The sequence below is a fragment of the Apteryx mantelli genome, chromosome 23 (genome assembly GCF_036417845.1).
Source record: "Apteryx mantelli isolate bAptMan1 chromosome 23, bAptMan1.hap1, whole genome shotgun sequence".
Lineage (NCBI taxonomy): Eukaryota > Metazoa > Chordata > Aves > Apterygiformes > Apterygidae > Apteryx > Apteryx mantelli.
The window spans coordinates 2,900,955-2,921,767 of NC_090000.1; the positions used below are offsets into that span (position 1 = coordinate 2,900,955).

The 20,813-nt window shown below is 41.3% G+C and overlaps 1 protein-coding gene across 1 annotated transcript; it reads right to left on the reverse strand.

The window, feature by feature from the left end:
- Positions 1–140: 140 nt before the first annotated feature.
- On the reverse strand, positions 141–13,422 carry HOATZ (HOATZ cilia and flagella associated protein). The gene is made up of 6 exons (XM_067310011.1): positions 13,193–13,422; positions 12,451–12,522; positions 12,069–12,154; positions 6,496–6,555; positions 4,643–4,695; positions 141–371 (listed from the first exon to the last, which is right to left on the reverse strand). The coding sequence occupies exons 1-6, from the start codon at positions 13,395–13,397 to the stop codon at positions 314–316; spliced, it is 534 nt and encodes a 177-aa protein (XP_067166112.1). The 5' UTR covers positions 13,398–13,422; the 3' UTR covers positions 141–313.
- Between the last annotated feature and the right edge of the window lie 7,391 nt (positions 13,423–20,813).

The window sequence follows — 20,813 nt, forward strand, 5'->3', positions numbered from 1 at the left end:
TTAGTGTTTACAAAATCAGTGACTCCACATTAGGACCTAACAGTTTACTGAGTAAAGAAACTATTTAATTCAAAAACTTTTTTAAACAACAAATATTTATTGTTTTAACTTTTAGCAAAACAAAGAAATTTATAGATAGACTGAAAAGTTGCTCCAAATCTAAACACAGCCTTTGTCACAGTAGGAACAACTAGAAACGTAATCAAACTAGGAATGTACATGGCTTAAAGTCCAAAGCAGCATGGTCCTGAGAGCAGGATATTGTTTCTGGAGCAAAGAAACACAATTCTCCCTGTCCGACAACTTAGCTGAACTACTTGAGGGCCTTTACTGCTTCTTGATCCATAAACTCAGAATCAGACACCTTCCCCCTGTTGGAAATAACAGAACCAGATCAGATACAGTAACTTGTTGATGTGGTAACTACAGCTAATGTACTTGAACAGCAGTCAGTTATGGGCCTACTAATGGCCTCAAAGTAATGTCTGTGTTTACTTTTTGGCTAACTCTAAAGAGAGGAGTCACTGCAAGGTAGCCGCCAGGGTACAGAGTTCTTCTTTAGCTTGATGTACATAATCATATTGTATACTTTGTGTATATATCCCTGTAAATACAGAGATGCTTTGCAAACACATAGCTGTATATAGAAAGCAAATTCAGAGAACTATACTTCAGAGAATCCACACAAACGTGTCCATACAATTATCAGAACTTTGATAATACTTCACTGACAGTTACCTGTCAATGGCAAAATAAAACCAACAGAAAAACAAATTCTACCAGGTGCTGTATTGCACAGGAATCACACACCAAATTTTGAAAAGCTTTTGTCAAACTCTAGAGTTACATTTAAAATCATTTTCTTATACAAATTTTAACAAGCCCCTATACACCACCCAAGAACGCTTTACAGAGTATAAAAGACTACACTGAAAAGTTTCACAATTTAGATGCAACTTGATAGCTAGAAGGTTGAATGTCATGATGGTGAGCAGAGTTCCCAAGCACTGATGGAAGAGGTGGCATTAGCAGGAAATATGAGACATCCACTTCTTGCCACACTTAGTTTATAGAAGTGGCAGGGCATATATTAACAGTTTCTAGTAGACAAGAAGAGACAAAAGGGAAAGAGTCATTAATGTACAGACAGTAGTGACTGAATGGACTACTGAATTGGAATCAAGCTCATATTCATTGTACTGAAAGTCAGGATAATTGAACCTGAACAGTTTCATCTTCCCTTGCAACAACTACACTCCCATGGTTATCCGAGCAGGAGGCTGGGAGACCATGGCAGGCAGAACCTTCCTTGGAGCTATACCAAAACTAGGTGAGATTTGACCTGTCAAATACATTCATAGAAGACAGAATTAATACAGGCCTTAGCACATTCATATTTCACTCTGATTTTGCATCCCTTAAGTTTTATACTCATGCACAAAGCAGTTGTACAGGACCCTTTCAACATGCAGATATTGCACACAGGTAGTTACATTGCTATGCTATGTGGTTTATTCACAGGACCCTTTCAACATGCAGATATTGCACACAGGTAGTTACATTGCTATGCTATGTGGTTTATTCAGAGGTTTTGGAAAGTTATTCCAAGTTATTTTGGAAAGTTATACTGTGACCCAATAGGGACACGAGTATATCAGTACAGGGGTGCCTTACACTTGCTTAATTCCTTTTGCTATGGATTTTTTTTTTTTAAATCAGTGCACACACCTCTTGACAGTGATAGATACTTATCCACTTAAGAGAATGTGTTCTAATTAAATTATACATTTAAAGCAATATAAATTCTGTATAAAAAACAAGCTGCTAGTTAAAACTAAAAAAGTCAAAGCACTGAACTATTCAAGCTATTTCCCCTGAAGGCTGGGAAGGAAAAAATTATGTCTATTTTTAACACTTGGAAGGTGAAGATCTGTAAAAATACATAGACAAATCATGAGTCTGCTGAAATAGGGAACAGGATGAGTAATGGGAGAAAAGGGGACCTACTGAAGGAAGACAGAATCAGGAAGAGTGTATTCTGTCCATGGAAAAAATGACAAGGATAGCTCCTCTAGAAATATGAAATATTTTCCCATCTGAGCTGTCACTGGAAACAGGGATCATCTTGGGCAATGCAGACTAAATATTTTACAAGACATCAGTAAAAATGGTATGTTCATATCATTTCCAAGTGACAAGTGCTAAGAGACCATTACAAAAATACAATTATTCTAATTAAATGTACCACTAATCAATACCTTGTGCTACAGGTGAGTTTGCTTCAGTATGGAGACAGAGTGGTACAGTGCACTCTCAATTACAGATAAGTGTTTCAAAGAAACATAATAGGATAATCAGCTGAACGACAGTACAGTGTTCTTCACAGGCCATAAACTGCTGCCTAAAACATGAACCTCAGCTCTCTCCATGCCATCAAATATCACTTGAGGCACAAAGCTCCACCAGTTCCGCCCTTGCTTTCCTTCTGCAGTACCTGTTGACAGCTGAAAGGGTTCTGTAGGTCATTCCCTTTACCTGCTCCTCTCCCCAGCCACCCATCTAAGAAGATATTACACCTTCAACCTTCTCACTTGTTCCAGGTGCTTCTATTTTCCTTTCTAGCCAACTTTGGAGGTAAAACAGTATTGCTCAGAATTAATTCCATCTAAAGCCCATTACTTTCCTGAGGCACTTGCTTTCAAAATGAATTGTCTGTCATTTCTCAGCTTTCATATCCATATGATAAGTTGGAAGGAAGATGTAAGCTGCAGATTCATTGCCTAGTCTTTGAGATGTGGATGTTCAGTGACAGAGTCTTGCTTAAACTGGTGCCAGTGTGAGAAAAAATGGCTTCACTTAAATAATTTAAATGTTATTTATTAAAAGGAAGAAATTGCTGAATCAAAGGCTGTGAGGTACCTTGTCAGCATTTTCAAATAAGAGACAGAATTTTTTTTTTCTCTTTTTAAATGAGGAAAAATCTCATACTAAGTGTAGTTCTTCAACTCTTACACTGCAGCTTAATACTTGTGACCCATGGGGCAAATGCATGTTTAACTCTGTCCTTGTACCTCCCACTTGACTGACATTTAAGTTGGGCAAGGGTAAATACAGTTTTTGGATAGGCAGGGCAGTGCTGATGTACTTCAGGACAGAAGAAACTGCCTTATAATTTCACAGTACAGAGTGGGAAGTATTAGTGGTAAATGTGAAAAGAATCAACTAGCAAGTATATACAAATATTAATCCTGTTTAATTGAGCAGTGACTTTATATATAAGGCCAGGTAAATAAATTGCTTTTTTAATCTAACCAAGGGAATGCTTTTCACAACAGTTTAAAAGCAAAGAACATGCAACACTCCTTGCAGCTAAAACATGCTACTTTAGTTCAGAGCACTTTTCCAATCCTTCTCAATCCAAGTCTGAAAGTAATAGAGGATGACCTTAAACTTGAGTTTCTGCTTGCATAGTCCCTATCAGACAGTTGCTGGGATCCTGTTTACTTTAATAGATGCCTACTGACAATGGGGAAGAACAGTATTTACATCATTACAGGAGGTCAAAGCCAAGTGCCAGAAAGGAAACTGTCTGACATAAAATAACCAGATTGTCAGCAACCTCAGGCCTAATGTTTGTTACAAGTTAAAGAATCCTTCACCACCTGGTTTAGCAACTTCTACACCTACATCACTGGCCTAAACAAAAGGGAAGTCTATTTCAGGTCATTTGATCCCAAACATTGCCCAAATCTTTAGATATTCTTAAAGGTTACTTTTCCAACTATATCTTACAGAACTATCTGTGTAATGACAGAGACGATTTCAAGAGGCCATGCAAGGATGCTGCAATGCAGCCAGACAGAAGAATTTTCAGGATCAAACTATCACTCTGGGTTAATAATTAAACTCCTATGCCGGGTCCCCTTAACAGTTATGCAGATTTGTATCAGTATTTGCAAGGCCGACTTAGAGTTCCAAATATTTTCAAAAGTATGTGAATGAGTCATCACACAGTATATTACATCATTAAGTCATGTCTTATTATGGTGACCTATCTCTGGATCTATAGCAGGGCTAGAAACAAGGAAATTTTAAGATTTACAAAAATATAAGCAAAGAAAGCATCCATACTGCATAACACTAGTGATGAGGTCCCTCTAAAGCCTCTTCTCTCACTTGATCAACATATAGTTTGGAAAGGAGCAGGCTTTCTGCTATTTCCTGACCCTCTGAAAAAGCATGGAAGCATTTAGGGAACTGTGGTCTTCTTCCTGACTTTCTGCATCTGAACCAAAATTGCAGAATTAAAATCTTCATAACTTGTTTTTAATAACTAAGCTTCCATCTCCTTTCCCTAACTTCTATTTAGAAAGAAATAGAACATACAGGAGAAGTGACTGATTTAGATTTGTGCTTATTACATATTCATGCCTGTTATGCATCTAAAACCAAGTACAGAACAGCAGTAGCAGGCAGATTAGCTTTCAATCTCCAATGTTTATCATAACAGATAATATATGATAAAATGGCGTATTTATTTTCAAAACAATGAGAATAATTTAAAAAGAATATATTTGTTCCTCCCAAATGAGGCCTGACTACTCAGGCAGAATAAATTCCTTATTTTAAGTACTTTAATCACCTTAATTGATCTGTTTTGGTCTTTGGTTTATATGGATGAGAAATCAATTCTTTCTAAAAAAAGAGAAAAATTGATTAGTTACCTCTTTAATTCATTCTAAACTTAGACTGCTTATCCTGGAAGACAGTTTTATATAAACACTGAAACAAAAGACTACATTAGCATTAGAAAATAGTTTGGAGATTTTTATATGCTAAAATGGTACCTGAGTATCTCAGAGTATAAAATCTATTTAAGTTATTGTGTCAGAAGGGTAGAAACCATCTTGTTTCAGACCTAGTTCTAATACATTCAATTTGGATAAAACACTGAACCAAGTACATCTGCTTTAATGAACTCCAAGAAGAGGAAGTACTTAATATGAACCAATTTAAAAGCTTAAGTGAGGAAGAAGAAAAGAGGATTTGATATCTAAAATGAACACGTCATTCCTGAAAGTATGCTTTGAAATTTTGCTTTCCAAGTCACTTCTCAGATCACTGCATTCATCAGCTTAAAAACTTCAGTTCTGGTCTCTTCTATTGAGTGTAATAAAATTGTATTAATCAGGATCTGTAGCTCTTCGGATGAAGTGTTTATCCTTATATGGGGTAAAAATACATCTATCTCTGCTTTGTATCTTACAAATTACAACTGAAGGAAAGGAGTGCCTTAATATAATATAGATCTCTTACTTCTGAATTTTCTTTTTCTAATAAGCATCCAGTCAGACCAAGCAAAAAAATATTATAAACTAGTAAATCTGGCGTTCACTACTGATAATAAAAATCCCTAAATGGATTTCTTCCTTTTATTGCCCACATTTAGTTTATGAAAGCTTTTTAGGGAGCAGAGCATGCCAAACCTGCAGCGAGTTTTATAGCTCTATTATAAACACAGAAGTTTTAGTATTTCAGTGGAGGAAAAAACCCTTTGAGACAAGAATGGAAAAAAATAACTAAAATTACAGTTGACAGGCTATGAAGATTCTTTCAGCATATTGAGAAATTTAGCTGTTTTCATTTAGCTTTATTAAAATTGGGTTAATTTAAATAACTGAAGTCCTTTTGCTATGCATCTCTATGAGTCCAGTGCCTTTAACAGAGAAGAGCTGCTGAAGTCCCTTTCCTCATCACCATTCTGACAGGGCCAGCCACTGCTTCTGCTCTATTTCCCTTCTCACTCCCAAGCTCTTCTAGCTTTCAACACTCAGCACTTTTCCAGACTTGCCCCGTTTCCCATCTGTCTCCACCACTGAGGTCAGCTTCAGTTCCTACCTGCTCCTCCCAGAAGAACCTCCACATTTTCTGTGCTAATTTTGATGCATGCAGGGGCCCTTCTAAGACAGCATGCAAGACCACACACAAGCTGCTCTGACTCTTCTGTTCTGTTGCCTTGGAAAAAGTAATTAAAGCTACTGAGTTGTAGCTGAGTAAGTTATATCTAGACAAAAATGAAACTCTGCATCAAGAACCAGCCAATTATACCTTCAACCTCTTGTATTTATAATACCACTCTCCTGTCCCTTGAGGTTTTCAGATTATGTGGAAAGTGGTCACACTAACCATATTCAGCTGGCTTATACTTCACCTAGATTCTATGCTTCTTGCCTCCTACTGTCTGGCCCGAGCCCTTCAGAAGCACATAGCCTACAGGATTCTCTGCTTAGGGAATTTGTTGAACATAGCCAACTTTTCCCCATGTTCTCTAGAATTCAAACTGAGGTGTTTCTGCTACGCAAGACTGTTGTCAACTATGGTACACCTTGCAAAACCCCAAGAACTGTCATGCACCGGACTACAGCACTTACAACATTGTCTATATTGCAAGGATGCACAAACCTTGAGAATGTAATAGAAAGTTATCAGACTTACTGCAATCCTTTCTTCTCTCTGTTTCCTCAGTAAAGCTAGTATTTCTTCTCTTTTCTTGGCCTAAGAAATATATTCACCACAATAAGCCCAGAAAAATTATTTAAAAGAATTAAATGATACTTAATTACTTCATTGTAAACTTTCAATTCCTCATGGAAGCTGAAAGCTAAAGCAAACAAACAATAGAAGCAAAAATAACAAGTTAATGGGTAAAGTACTTCAGTTCTCTTTCTTTCCAAGATCCAGGAAAATACATCATTTCAGGGAGCAGCTTCCCCTTCTTAGATTTACATGAAATTTTAAATAAGCATTCTTTCCTCAAATCAGGATGAATCACTCCAAATATGGAGATGAGCGTGTGTGTGTGTGTATATACACATACACAAGCAAACAGTTCTCTGCAGCATCTCAAGATTACAAAGTCAGGGTAATTCAGGATTCCCATATGCATAATGAATCATTACAAAATCCTTTTCATCTGAGAGGTGCAACCAGCAATAATTTGTTTTTAGCATGCATCTCTGGAGCAAGCCAGCCTCTGCTACTCTGAAAGTGATTAAAAATTGTGGCAACTTCATTGGGGATATAATTTCAACCAGCATTTTGAAGTACAGAACATTTGATGATTTCTCTTCAATCAATGGCCCCGGTTCTTCCAGGTTACACAAAGGGAAGTGCATACAGCAGAACTTGTTCAAGCTCCTCTCTTTATACAGTTGGAAAAGAAAATGATTTCATGAGTAGCAGCACTTCAATTCCTACCTGGAGTTTACTGATATTCTAATTTCCAGACATCCGGGTACATATGTATTTTTGCTTTATGGAAATGATTAGTTTTCAGATGCAGTAAAACATCCCTGTTTAAGCTGAGTAGAACCATACTAAACTGCTCTGATAATTCCTAGCGGCATGTCATGAAACAGACATTCCAGGAAGTATTCTGAGAAAACCATCAACCAGTGCCAAAGAGGAGCATATCCCAGCATATGACTAACAAAGAAGAGTTTCTTGCTTCTTTTTTCATCCAGAAGTAGTTAAGAAAAGAAGTAAAATTTGGGGGGGGGGGGGAGAGAGAGGAAAAGAAAGCAGGGAGGGAGTAGAGAGGAAATGTTTTCCCAGGGGCCATGTCTTTAAGATTTCTTTCTGCAGCAGATTCTTTTGTCTGACCACAGCTTCCTCCATACGATTTGAATTTAGAACTCAGGCAATCTTCAGTGCTTAAAAAAGTCCTTTGTTCGACAACACATTTCAAACTTCAATCAGCTTTAAGCCTAACAAAAGCGTTACCAACATTTTTTGCAACTGATTAATATCAATAACAGTGCCAAAGACAAAGCCCAAGCTGCAGTTGTTTTGAAGTCCTAATGTCCAGATGCAACACCCACCCAGTATCCTAAAACTAGAATTCTTACCTTTTACTGTTACTCCCCTTTCACAAATCCACAGGGAATTAATATAAATGTTTAAGATTTAGCTCAATTTAAAAACCATTATAGGTAACTAACAATAATAAGTTTATTTAACTTCATGAGAGTGGCATGACAGGCTGAAAGAAGTACTTGCATTTTCCTTTAGGTTGCTACAGCCTCCTCTTTTTCAGAATTGCTCCCATAAAAGATAGAGCACATCCAGCCTCCTTGTAACCTCTTAGACTGTCTCACAATCATGATAGTCTTCGACTGTCAAAGTATTCAATATGCCAATCTTAAGGAAGGCAACAGCAGGAAGATAACTCATTTTCTTCACCTTATGAAAGTCTCCTCCAAATCTCCTAAACGTTCAGCAGAATGACAGTGAACCCCACAAAGATAAGTACTTGACACAACCTATACAGCACCATCGGCGAGCAGCAAAGGCTGGTTGCTCCCTAAAGGGCAGGGAGCTGCATGGAATAACACAGCCAGAAGCCATTCAGAGTCCAGCCCCACAGAACCTCAGTGAGGTGAGCAGTACAGACCTAGGAGTGACAACCAGGTTCAGCCAAGAGCTCAGCTCATCAGGCAAGGTTGTTGCAACAAGGCAGGTCCAAAGCTAGGCCAGGAAAACAATCCACAAGTCAGGACCAGGTACAACGATGGTAGCGAGAGTCTCATACAACCCGGTGAAAGCCAGGCAGGTCCATACTGAAGAAACAGATCAGAGACCAAGCCAAGAAATCAGTCTGCAGGTCAGATCCCGGATCAATAGGGTCTATGACCAGACACAATCACAAAAGAGCTGGAGACAGACATACCCACAGCCTAGGTCAAACAGAGACTGAATGCCCAAGGCTGAGTTTAAATGGAGCTCCTGGGCCCATGGGCGGGGGTGTGGGTGTGGGAGGAGACCCCAGGTGAGGCTGTTCAGGGCCATTAAGGGCTATTAGTGTCCTCATGGCCCTGGTAAGCACCACCAAACCACATGATGATAAAATGTGCAAGCAGAGCACTATTTTAGAACTGAGGAACTGAAGATAGCCAAGTAAGACCAATATTAAAAAAAAAAAAAAAGGAGTCAGGGTGAAAAAGTATGTAGCAATACAAAGACCTATTCAGACAAGCTAAGCATTCCTATTTTAGATGCATTTAGCTGATTACTCAGATTTGCAGTGTTTGTAATTTTGTAGTTTCTTTGTTAATCATGAAATACCCTGTAAAGCCTGTGGGAATAAATAAATTACAGAATAGTCCAGTGAAATGAATGTTTAAAAAGACAACAGCTATTTTCCCCTATGCTTCACTCCTATTTTGTATGAAATTAGCCAACTAATTAGAATAAGAATTTATAATAAATAAATTCACTGTTAATTTATGAAATAACAGTGTTAATGCATCTAAGCTTCCTTTCTGAAAAACCTTGACACCGTACCACTATGTAGACAAAATTCATTGCCCAGATCTACACAGGAGAATACAGCTTCCAAGTTTTGCTCTACCAGGGAGCGCTTTGTAAGAGAAGAATGTCTGAATCAAGTTTGCAATCGGGATTTGAACAGAAAATGACACCTATGACTGATAACAATGTGAACATTATTCTTATTTCATTCAGTGCATTACTTATCATTTTCCTAGACTTATCTGAGGCTTACAGCATGTCCCGTAGTTGTATAAAGTAATTTACTCATTGAAATTAATCAGCCATCTTTATAGCTGCCAGATGCCCAAAGCTGCAAAACCTTGGTATCACTATTGTTGCTGAATTTAAAAAAAATGAACTGAAGAAGCAGGGAACTGTTGCTAGCTGTTGCTAGCTTCAGCCAGCATTCAGAAAGAAGGCTATTTGATGCTAATGGATAAGATGCATTACAGGGTTATTAATTGGAAAAAGAGGATTGCTGACTTGCAGGAAAGACTTGCAGACCTCAGCGCCTTTCCACACCTCTTGCAGATTGCTGTCATCTGGCTTGCTTCCCAAATATAGGGTAGAGGCTTTTCATTAAAAACGGGGAATGTTTTACTAAAATGGGCAAAATATACTATAATTATAGAGTTAGGCTGGCATCGTTATTACAGTATTTAACTTCAGTTGTCTTAGATTTCCATTACTAGTGTGAATTGCATTCATGGTATACATATGCAATATTAATTCACCAGTTGTATTAATGGTGACTTCAGGAAAGGTTTGTATCTACAGATTACATCAGTGTCTCGAAAGCAAGCACAACTATTGTTTGCCAAAACTTTTTTTCTTGGCAAAGCAGTAGGAGAAACCCCAAGGTCTGTACACCTCGTTCAACCCCACTGTTTTGGAGGAGATGGATCTCAAAGATGTGGACACCAGCTCACTTATTTTGCTTCTTTTTGTGGTCAATTTAATGCTTGGGTCACTGCATAAACATGAATCCTGCCAGTCTTCAATAAAATGAGAGCATGCCTTATGAGCACAAATATTATGTAGATAAATACAGATTTTCAAAATGCTCATCTACAAATAAAATTCAGCCCTGACTACATATACCCCATAGCAAGCTGAATTTTACCGATCCTTTCACCAATTACAGACTCTACAAGAATTGTTAAACAAACTCCTGATTTTGCAGTGCCAGGGCAGTCTGATGTAAGCTTATGTAAAACTCCACTGAAATCAGAAAGGCTCTTTGCAAACCACAAGGATCCAATCTGAAAGACTCTACAGCATCACAATTGCACCTTCTTTTGTAAAGGTAGCATTATAAACTCAATTTTGATGTTGTTTGCTGAACCCTGCAGTTTGTTCTGGAGCTGAGTAAGATGTTCCTACAGAACTTGAAGTGGCTTAGTCAAGCAGTTCTTGAATTATACCAGTCTAAAAACATCACCTAAACCTATCCCTGAGTGACAAGCCATGGCAGAAACATTCCCATGGAAGTTTATTTAATAACTGCCCACTACCAAGTTTCCCGCATCTCTCGCTCAATGAAATCTTGGCACTTGCTGCTGCTGGGCACAGGCTAATGGAGAAGATCTATTAATAACTGAGAAAGACAACTAAGAAATAAACTGATTCTTTGAGTTGTACTTCAATTGATCTATGCCAGGATTTTGTATGTGAAAGTGGCACTGTTTATTTTCCAAAAAAATAACCTCTTTTGAATATGGGCACTCTCACTTGGCTACTTTTAGGTACTAAACTGGAACAGACATTATGAGCGTACTATGAACAAAATAACTATATAGCCCTGCTACTTTCAGCCCTGCCCCAAGCCAGCATGGCACAATTAGGAGTAAATTTAAGCTAACCATCAAGAAATGGGGCTGCTTTATGCAAACCACATTGTGACCCATGTCCAGGCTATTTCTATTGCTGTTCATCATATCATTTCCAAACTTCCAGTATGCCGCTGAATGACACACAAACAGTGAATGGCGATATTTGTGAAAAAAGAGGTGGGGTCAGGGAAACTTCTGAAGACCTGTTTCAGAAATGTTTCATTTCTACTATTGTAATATAAGAAATTTTCAACAATGGTCATATTTACCCTAATGTATAACAATGCATTCTTCTAACCAACCGTTACCTGTCTCTAAATCAATTATCTCTGACCCTAAAGGAAACACACTGACATAAGCAAGTGAAGCTGTGGTATTTATTAGCAGCTTTTATCATTCTGGACTCCTCTGTGCTCTTTTACCAGCAGGAGGGCCCAGACTCTGCCCTTGGGATCAAAAACACTCAGCGGTCTCCATTCCTAAAGGTGGGAGAAATGGTACGTGAAGCCCCCTCAGAGCCTGAGTACAAACTCAGCAAAATGCAGAAATGAGCCCTAAATGTTGTCACCCACAATGGTGAGTTACAAGTTTAAAATACAATTTTTAACAGTTGATTCTATTAATGAAAAATAGTTTTCTGGGGAAAAAAGGGTTTCCAGGTGAACAAAACAACATGCATAGGAAGGCTTTTTCTTTTACAAATTCCAGAGTCTGTATTCCTGATTACAAGAACAAAACCAACCTGGTTAGTCTTTTGGGGTTTCCATCTCACATAAAAATAAGAATCTAGTGTGAACCTAAAGACGTACAAAGGGATACTGATGCTATTTATTCAGTGGACAACAGGTCGGATCAAACAGTTCTGTGGCAGGCCCGTCCTGCTATACTCCAGACAGTGGTTCTTACCTGCTGAAGATATTTTTCTTTTTCTTCAGTTTTCTGCATGTTGTGAGCTTCCAAGATTCTCTCTTTCTCACTGTTTTTCTCGCTTTCTAAATAAAATAAATGAGAGGCAAATGACCAAGTACTCTTATTACAACCGTGCTTCACAGAGGGCAGCTGAACCATAATGCACCTTGGGGCCACGCAGAAAGCTAGTGATCCCTGTGTCTGGATCCCCAAGACAGCAGCTATCAGCTGAAATATCTCACTCTGGCAGAGGCTGGGACTCTCCTGTCATCCGCAGCTATTGGCACCACTCATTATTCATTCCTCGGAATTAATTCCTCCAAGAAACCTAGGCAACGAGGGTTTAGCAAACTGGGGGCATGCAGCACTTGATACTTACTCCTAACAAGCAGTGGGCCCTGTAAAGCAGTACTTCCTCCTGAAAGAAAAATCACATGAAGAAAAGGAAAAAAAAAAAAAGATTAATCGCTTTAGCCTTGCTAGCAAACACTACCGCATGGCTGAATTACCGCAAAAGGCTGCGAAAAAGCACCGCGTGAGGGTGCCGGCCCTGGGGAAGGTCTGGGGAAGGTCCGGGGAGGGTGCGGGGGGCAAGGGATGGTGTGGGGGGACCCCGGGGGGCGCAGGGCCCCAGGGAAGCTGTGGGGCCCAGGGGAAGGGGGGGGGCCAAGGGAAGGGAGGGGAGCTGGGGGGGCACAGGGCCCTGGGGAAGGTGAGGGTCCTGGGGGAAGGTGTGGGGCCCCAGGGAAGGGGTGAGGCCTCAGGGAAAGTGGAGGCGGAGCCCATGGAGGACACAGGGCCTCAGGGAAGTCGTGGGGCCCCGGGGAAGGGTGTGGGGGCCCCGGGGGGGGGAGGGAATGGAGTCCTGGGAAACCTGTGGGGCCTCAGGGAAGGTAGGGGGGGGTCAGGGAGGGTGCAGGGCCTCAGGGAAGTTGTGGGGCCTCAGGGAAGTTGTGGGCCCTTGGGGGGGGGGGTAGGGCCCCAGGGAAGGTTTGGAGCCTCAGGGGAGGTGTGGGGCCTTGGGGGAGATGTGGGGCTCTGGGGGAGATGTGGGGCCCTGGGGGGTGAGGGGCCCTGGGGGGCGAGGGGAAGGTGGGGGTGTGCAGGCAGGGTCCCCTCACGGCGTGGGGCAGCAGGGCCCAGGCAGGACTCGAGGGGCGGCGGGAGGGCGGCCGAGCTCCAGAAGGCGCGAGCGGCCGCCACGTCGTCCGGGTCCGAGCCGGCGAAGGCGAGCGCGCCGGCGGGCGGCGGGGGCGAGCGGCGGCCCGGCTCCGTCCCCACAGCGCCGCCAGGGCCTCGGCTGGGCTGCGGCCTCGCGTCCCCCATCCCAGAGGGGGCCCTGCCCGCCCCGGTGGCGGCGAGAGGACGGCAGGGCCTGGGGCTGCCCGCGGCGCCGACACGCTCCTGTCGCCGTCGCCTGCTACGGTAGGTGCCCGTGTCCTCTCCGCCTTCCTGTTCCCCTCCCGCCACTGGCATTTGGGGCTGAGGGTCCCCGTATAAACGCAGCTGCCACCAGCCTCCCTGTGCTTCACCCGCCTGTGGCATCCGCTTCCCCTCAGATCTCCGGCTCTCAAAATGTCCCCCTGAAACTTTGTCTCAAGGTACTTAACTGCAGGCTGCTGAATAGCTGCCTTGAAAGTGTGATTTTGCAGGCATAAAATGAAGTTATGACTCCCTGCTGTATTTCTGTGGGTTGGAAATACTAAAGCTGTTAGGTGAACAGGGCGGCACAAAAGGAGGGGCAGCGCCATGTAATGCAGCCCTTAACAAAAGGCCAAGGGCCGTCCGTGTCCGCGCCGCTCGTGTGGTCCACAGGGAACATCAGGCTTTAACTAGGAGCTGCTGGCAGGGTGGGCGCATGCCATCTGTCAGCAAACTGCTCTTTCTGTGAGTCATTCGTGACCTGTCCTGCAAGGAGCTCAGCCAGGGCCTTCCCGTGGATGCTCTTCCAGAAGGGAATGTGGAGAAGCAAGTCAGTAAATTTAGCAAATCCTTTCTGTGGGACTGTCCTTTCAGCCTGCGTTTGTATAGTGCCTAGCACAGAGGCATCCGTGATGAAGGCTCTAAGATCTCAAGGTGGTTGGAATAAATAACAACATTCATTTCTATAAAAGAATCAGAAGCCTGAATTTTATTTATTCAGTAAGAGGAAATAGGAGTAAATGTTGAAAACAGTGGCGTTAGACAAGCATAAGGCTGAGAAAAGCACAGAGTTGGACCTAATGTCTGCAAATGACAGAAAAAAAAAAAGCCTTTCAGTTTGCTCTCATGTTTTTTCTGAGTGTCTTGTATGCCAAACAGTTATAAGTGAAGTTTTGTATCACACGTGCAGGTGTAGTTAAACAGCAATATTGGCTTGACAACTATACTGATGTCTCTTGCATGTGTGACTGGCAAACCAGTACATCTCACTTGTTTTGTTTTACTGCCTCGCCTGTGCATTACATGCCCCTGCAAAGAGGTTAGTCTACTTGTCTTCCTGTGTGTCTGATTTTCATCAAGATACCTTCCAAACCTCTTTACCTGGCTGTGTGGTTAGTGATTGTTACCTTTGGCAATCAGCTAACTACACTGCCTAGTAACTAGGCTGATGTAAGAGACAGTTCCCTTTCAACATCTGCTTTTACGAAGACTGGGTTTCTATTAAAAAAAAAAAAACTCTTATAGCAGGTTCTAGCACTATTAAGGTTGAATTTTCCCCATCATTAAAATTCTTGAATGTTAAGCGAAGTGATCAGAGTTAAAAACATTTATAGCATACAGTGAGTTTAATGTTTAAGCGTTGCTTAAAAAAACCTTTCACTTACTAGCCTGTTAAATAAGACATGAAATCTAAATGGAAATTATTTTCCTAATACGTGACAGATAAACTGAAGGATACAACAAAGAAGTTGTTGTCTGTAAAAGAACCTGCAAAGGCAGACAAAGCGGAATTAAATTTCCTGGCTTTTTCTTTTTCTGTAGAGCTTCTCTTGGTCCAGAGCTGGTGCATAATGTCAGGAAGCAGTGAGGGCCAGCTGCTCTGCAAGGGAAGGTGAGCTGGCTGAGAGCACAATAATAAGGCGGCATGAGCAGTGACAACAAGGAGCCAGGATGCAGAGCAGGAAGTCTGGGTGAGGATCAGGGCCAGAGAAAGTGGCCAGGGCCAGGCACAGTCCAGTGATCACCCAGCGAGTCTGTAGTGACGAGGCGGGTCCGAGGTTGAGACGGGAAGCTGAGCCGGCGGGTTCAGGTCTGGGTCAGAATCGCAGAGCTAGAAGACCAGGTGCAGATGTAGCTGCTGCACAGCTGCAATGTAGCACAGACAGGGGCGAGCAGTAAAGCTGCAGCTTAAAAGCAGTTCCCAAGGGAAGGAGGGGCATGCCCTTGCTTCTACATTTCTTCCAAACAGCTCAGATCAGCTAAGGAGCTAAGCTTGGACTCAGCCAGCGAAACTCTTCCTTGACTAACTAAACTCTTAGAAGAGGAATGTGCTCTAGGCCCTGACACATTGCCCACACACAACTGAGTATACAAGAAGTCTTCATGAAGCCAAAGAAATAAATGCAGCAGATAGTATTTTTGCTCCAGGAAAGTTCTTAAGGATTTTATCACCAACTTGAAATCTAAGATTTCACTTGACATTGGCAATAGCGTGCACTTCCTTTGGACAGCTAACATTTCTGAAAATGAAGCCATAAGCAAATAAACATTATTAATAATTTTGTAGTAGGCATGAGGATGTTGTGAGGCATGCAGTTCTCTGTACTGAGGTTGTAGCAGGGAATCCTGTGCCTTGTTTTGATGGCAGTGAAGGTAGTGATTGCGAAGCAGTGGATACAATCAGCTAACTACACTGCCTACAAACCAAGCACTGCTCCTGTAATGGGGTCATGGCATTCAAACCTAGAAACAAAGAAAGCACTTCCAATAATTTGTATTAACTCATTCTACCTCATCAGCTGCTCTTATAAAAGCAAGCAGTTGTCAATAACGAAAAACACTGATGATATCGCCCCGGCATCATTCTACTAAATCCAAAGTCTTTACATCACAAATTAATTGTTCATAACAAATAAAAGCATGGCAGTTGCAGCACGAAGATCATTTCAGAAGTGAGTGCAAGGTAAAACAATGAAATATCCAAACATAAATGATTATAATGTGCAAGAATGGAACTGGGAAATGAGAAAAGCCTGGGCATGTAGTTCTTGCTGCATGAGCGCAGATTAAGTGGTAGCTTTATTCAGGGCTGTATATGCAAATACATCTGCAAATTTGGACCAAGACACAATGTTAAACATAAATAACATTCTACCTGGTTTACAGCATGCCACCTGTTAATGCTTATGGCACAGTTATCATATTTATCCTTGTTTTCTAGTCAGAGCGGTTGAGTTAAATTTTCCTATTGCACTGGAATGGTGAAATTTCCATTTAAAGATTTTCAGAAGAAATTGCATATAAGTACATCTGTAAGAATAGAATCTCAGTAGTTCCCTGAACTTCAGAAAACTCTCTCCATTTTTCCAGAAAAATGCAGAAACACAGGCAGTGCAGGTAGTCAGATGTCAAGCTGCTCAAACATTTTGCACTAATTTGTGGTAGCCAATTAAATGAGCAACTCTATTCTGCAGAACAAAACTGAATATTGGCAAGTAGTTGTAATTAATTATGCCTTTTGTCTTATATATGTGTATGCAATTAATGATGTGATACAAATATTTTATATAGGTTTAGCAGGCCATTCTTAATTCAGCAATGAGACAGATCCAGTGGGTTTACAAGGAAAATTTGGCCTACCAATTAAAAAAAATTTGCTAGCTCTTATGAATAAATGCCTTATTTTTAAAATGCATAAAAAGAATTCGGGACTTACCCTTAAGTAGCTTACCTTGTAATAATCCTGATGATAAAGAGTGAATTTATACTGAATAAGGACTGAATAAAGCTTAAAAAGCTTTAATGGTAAGGGAAAAATGGCCAGCTGCTTCACTCTTCATTTCCTTCCTTTTTCCATGGCTAGCACAGCCACCCATTCATTGGCACCCAGCAGTCTTTTAAGGGGCAAACATGCCTCTGGGGATGTTTCCTAAGGTGGCACCTGGGTGCCCCATCTCTACCCCTAGGGTTCCTGGGCTGGAGTGTCCCCAGTCTGGACTGTGGGTCAGCCCCATGCCTACAACCTTTGTGTACGCTCTGTTGTCATGGTCACTCAGGTGCGGCTTCTGCATGGAGGATGGGCCGTTGCTTTAAAATGCACAGATGCCTCTTACCATAGAAGGCTTTGCCACAAAAGAGGTTTCTATGGGCAAAGCCAATACAGAGCACAGGAGTTTCTGCCTTTCTCCTGTGAACAAACGGCTACGGGTTGTGTCACAGCGGTTGAGGGTCATCTGGGCTGTAGTGTTACATGTCGTGGTCCAGGCGCATCCCCCTAGGCTGACATCTGGATCCTGGGGCTTCAGCTTGGTCTTGGTCATACAGGGAGCCTAGGTACCATAGTCAGATGCCCAAAAAAGACAGACAAACAGAAAGAATGAATATCTTGTGATCCTGGCACTAGGCTGCAGTGGCAGGCATATGCTGCACGTCTTCACCCAACGGCAGCATGGCCCAGACTACCTTGCTCCCCATTCTTTGAGGGCCCAGCAGCCATTTCTGCATGCTTCCTCCTGACCTGCTCAGTCGCTGCAGTCCTCTTTCTCCCTTGCATTTCTGGCCTTGTTTCTGTACTTAATCTTTGCTCTTTTCCTCCCCACCACCAGCCCCAACATGCCCCCAACCTGCTACCATTTGGGTAGGAGGAAGGTAGGTGAGATGATGGATTGCTGCAATGCAGATTGTCCCCACTTTGGGCTGTCCTTTGCTCCATGCTGCCACATTGGCAGCCCAGGCAGAACAGGAGAAAAGTCATTCCATTAACAGCAATAATTTTGAAGGCTCTAGCAATAGCTCTAAGACTGCGTAAAATAAGCCCAGGCAACTTTGCAGTCTTTCCCATGCTATTTAATTTTATAACATGCTAGACCATCACCAGTCTTTTTTTAGTTTATTTTATTGCTTTAGTCAACAAAGACTGATGATCTTAAGTGAAATTCTAGCAAGATGTGGTGCTCAAACAATTAAGATCCTCTGCAAGCATATGCAAGTTTCTCCCAATCCCTATTTTGTAATGTGAATTCAATTAATAATAGTAGAAGATGTTAAACATTACTACATAACTGCATGGACTTATCTGAGATATTTCCTCTTCTGAAAAGGAATATGACAACTCCCGGACTGAGGTAAAGCAGGCCCTGAAGACAAATGTTACAGATTTGGGAGATGACAATTAGAGCTAGTTACAGACAGAGTTGTGAGCCAGAACATGCTTTATAGCTGTGCACACTTGCAGTTACACCTTATCTCATCCACTGGCCCTGTATGACACGATAGTGTCATACCATCGCACTTCGCCTGCTTATGTGACTGTTCTTACAGACCTGGACCCAAAGGCCTTTTACATCAGTGAGTGTTTTTCTTTGGAAAGTCACCCCTACTGATCAGTGTAATTAGCATGGCCATATTGTCATATGTGCAATGCATAATAAAATTACAGTACTCATGGTAAAATGTTTATGTAGAAAAATTGCCTGTAAATACATTATTTACAGAACACCCATTGAGATACTAAGTAATTAAGTAAAAATGAAAGTCTTAATCAAAACATGATTCATTTCTTAAATAAATGTTCTTAAACTTTCTGTTCGGGCCCAGAAAGTGTCAATTCATGTAATCTAAAAGGGGAAAAAATCTTTGAACAATGAACGTATTAAAATTTAGTTTGTGGCTTTGATTGGAATCAACTTAGTGTTGTTTCATTCAGAAATAATTCTTTGCACAGAGACTGCATTATTTAAATACAGGTGTCAGTTTTTAATATCACGATCCTGATACAAAGTTCCTTCTGCCCTCCAACATGATGGCATGGGCACCTGAACTGCTGCTGTGTTCATGCAACGCTACTACTGTTTGTACCCTGCTGCTTTGTGATATTTGTGACCTAGATTGGGACAGTGTATAGCCAGACCAAGCAAATACGAAGTGCCTTTCTCTAACAGCAGTAAATCAATTTTTGTCACATAGGATGTTTTCCCATACAGAACTAGCTCACGCTTACTGATTTTATATCAATGGTTAGGACTTAAGCTGCTTACCTGGAGAAGGTGTCTGTCATTCATCATCCACAAAAGCTGAATGGCTCGCAGAAGGAAGATTGCTAATAGTAAGCTGGACATTGTTCTGTTGGTTCCATGTACTCAATCATGTAAAATAAAAAAAAAATGCAAAAAATTCTGCAAGGGTGACCCTTGCTAGCAGTGTGTTTAGGGTAACAGTGTTTGCTCTCAGTTTGGCCTGCAGTTACTAGAGAAACTGTGACTGACTCTTTTCCCTTTGTAGTTCATGCCTAGGCTTGCCTGGTGATCCAGGAGACCCATAATTTAATCTAACTAAGAATGCTTGTGCTGAGTTAGGGGCCTGATCTGAATCCCACTGAAGTCTTTGCACAGATTTCCATTGATGTCAGTGAGCTCTGAATCTGTCCCACTAATGTCTAGGCACTGGAATGCAGCAATTTGGGTTTTGTTTTTCTCCTTCTAAGAATGATTAAAAAGTAGCAGCATCATTTAGCAAAAGGTGCAAATGTCTGCTCATTTATCTCAGGCATCCTGTCAGTCAGAACTCTTGGCTATTCATCATGCTTTTCTTTGCAAGTGCTGCTGGGATGCTAATAATTTCTGTTTGGATGTGACTGGGAATGAGTTGGAGCATAATTCGTTGACTGTTGCTTAGGGGATCTCACACCGGGACGGACAGTCCAAATTGTGTATTTGAAGCTTTGTTTGTCAGCTGGTTACTATCCAAAAGGAGTACCCAGGGCTATGTTTCCTGTAAGTCAGTGACAAGTGAGAGCATTATGAAGGATGTGAGTTCAGTGAATCTGCCTAATTAAAAGAGCCATTTTTTCTTGTCACTGAAATGGGAAGCCAGACAGTTAAAATATTCTCTGTTATTCTGGCTTCTTTTAAGCAGTGTCATTAACAAAAACAGCACCTTACTTCTGTATCAGTGACATCCTTAATGATTAGAGCCATCTAGATGAATTGCCAAGAATTTTGCTTAGGTTTTCCTTTGTTTGTTCTTATTTTTTGGTTTGGATTTTGTTTTTTTTTTTCTGTCTGATGCAGAAAGTAGTTATAAACTTGTGTAGTTTGGCCTCGGTTTCATCTCCTAACTTCTAAGAAATAGCACCTTATTGCATGACTGATTTTGCTGCTCCCTCTGGTTTCTCAGGTGAAGAGTTTTGTTTACTGCTGATTTACAGTTTATATGTTAACTATGGGAACAAGTAACTGAACAAAAGGAGGTGTTGTAGGGATTCAAACTTCTCTTTGATGCCCTTTGTGGAATCCAGGCACTTCACTCTTTTGTCACAGAATTTCATAACTTCCAGGACCTGCCTGGACAAGTTTGAGACAGTTCAGAAGTCCCATCAGCTGATTGTTGCACCACCCCTAAACCGACTTGGCATTTGTTGAGGAAACTGAGAGAAAGTCACCGAATAATTCCTGAGACCTAACTGTGTTAGGGTCAGAGCCCAAATGGAAACTATGATCAAATTATGGACTCTAGTGGCAGGGGATGGAGGCCGTATGATGCCTACTGCCGTTCTGCAGTAGGAATGTTATTTTAGCCCTGATGGGTTAAGGATAAAAGGAA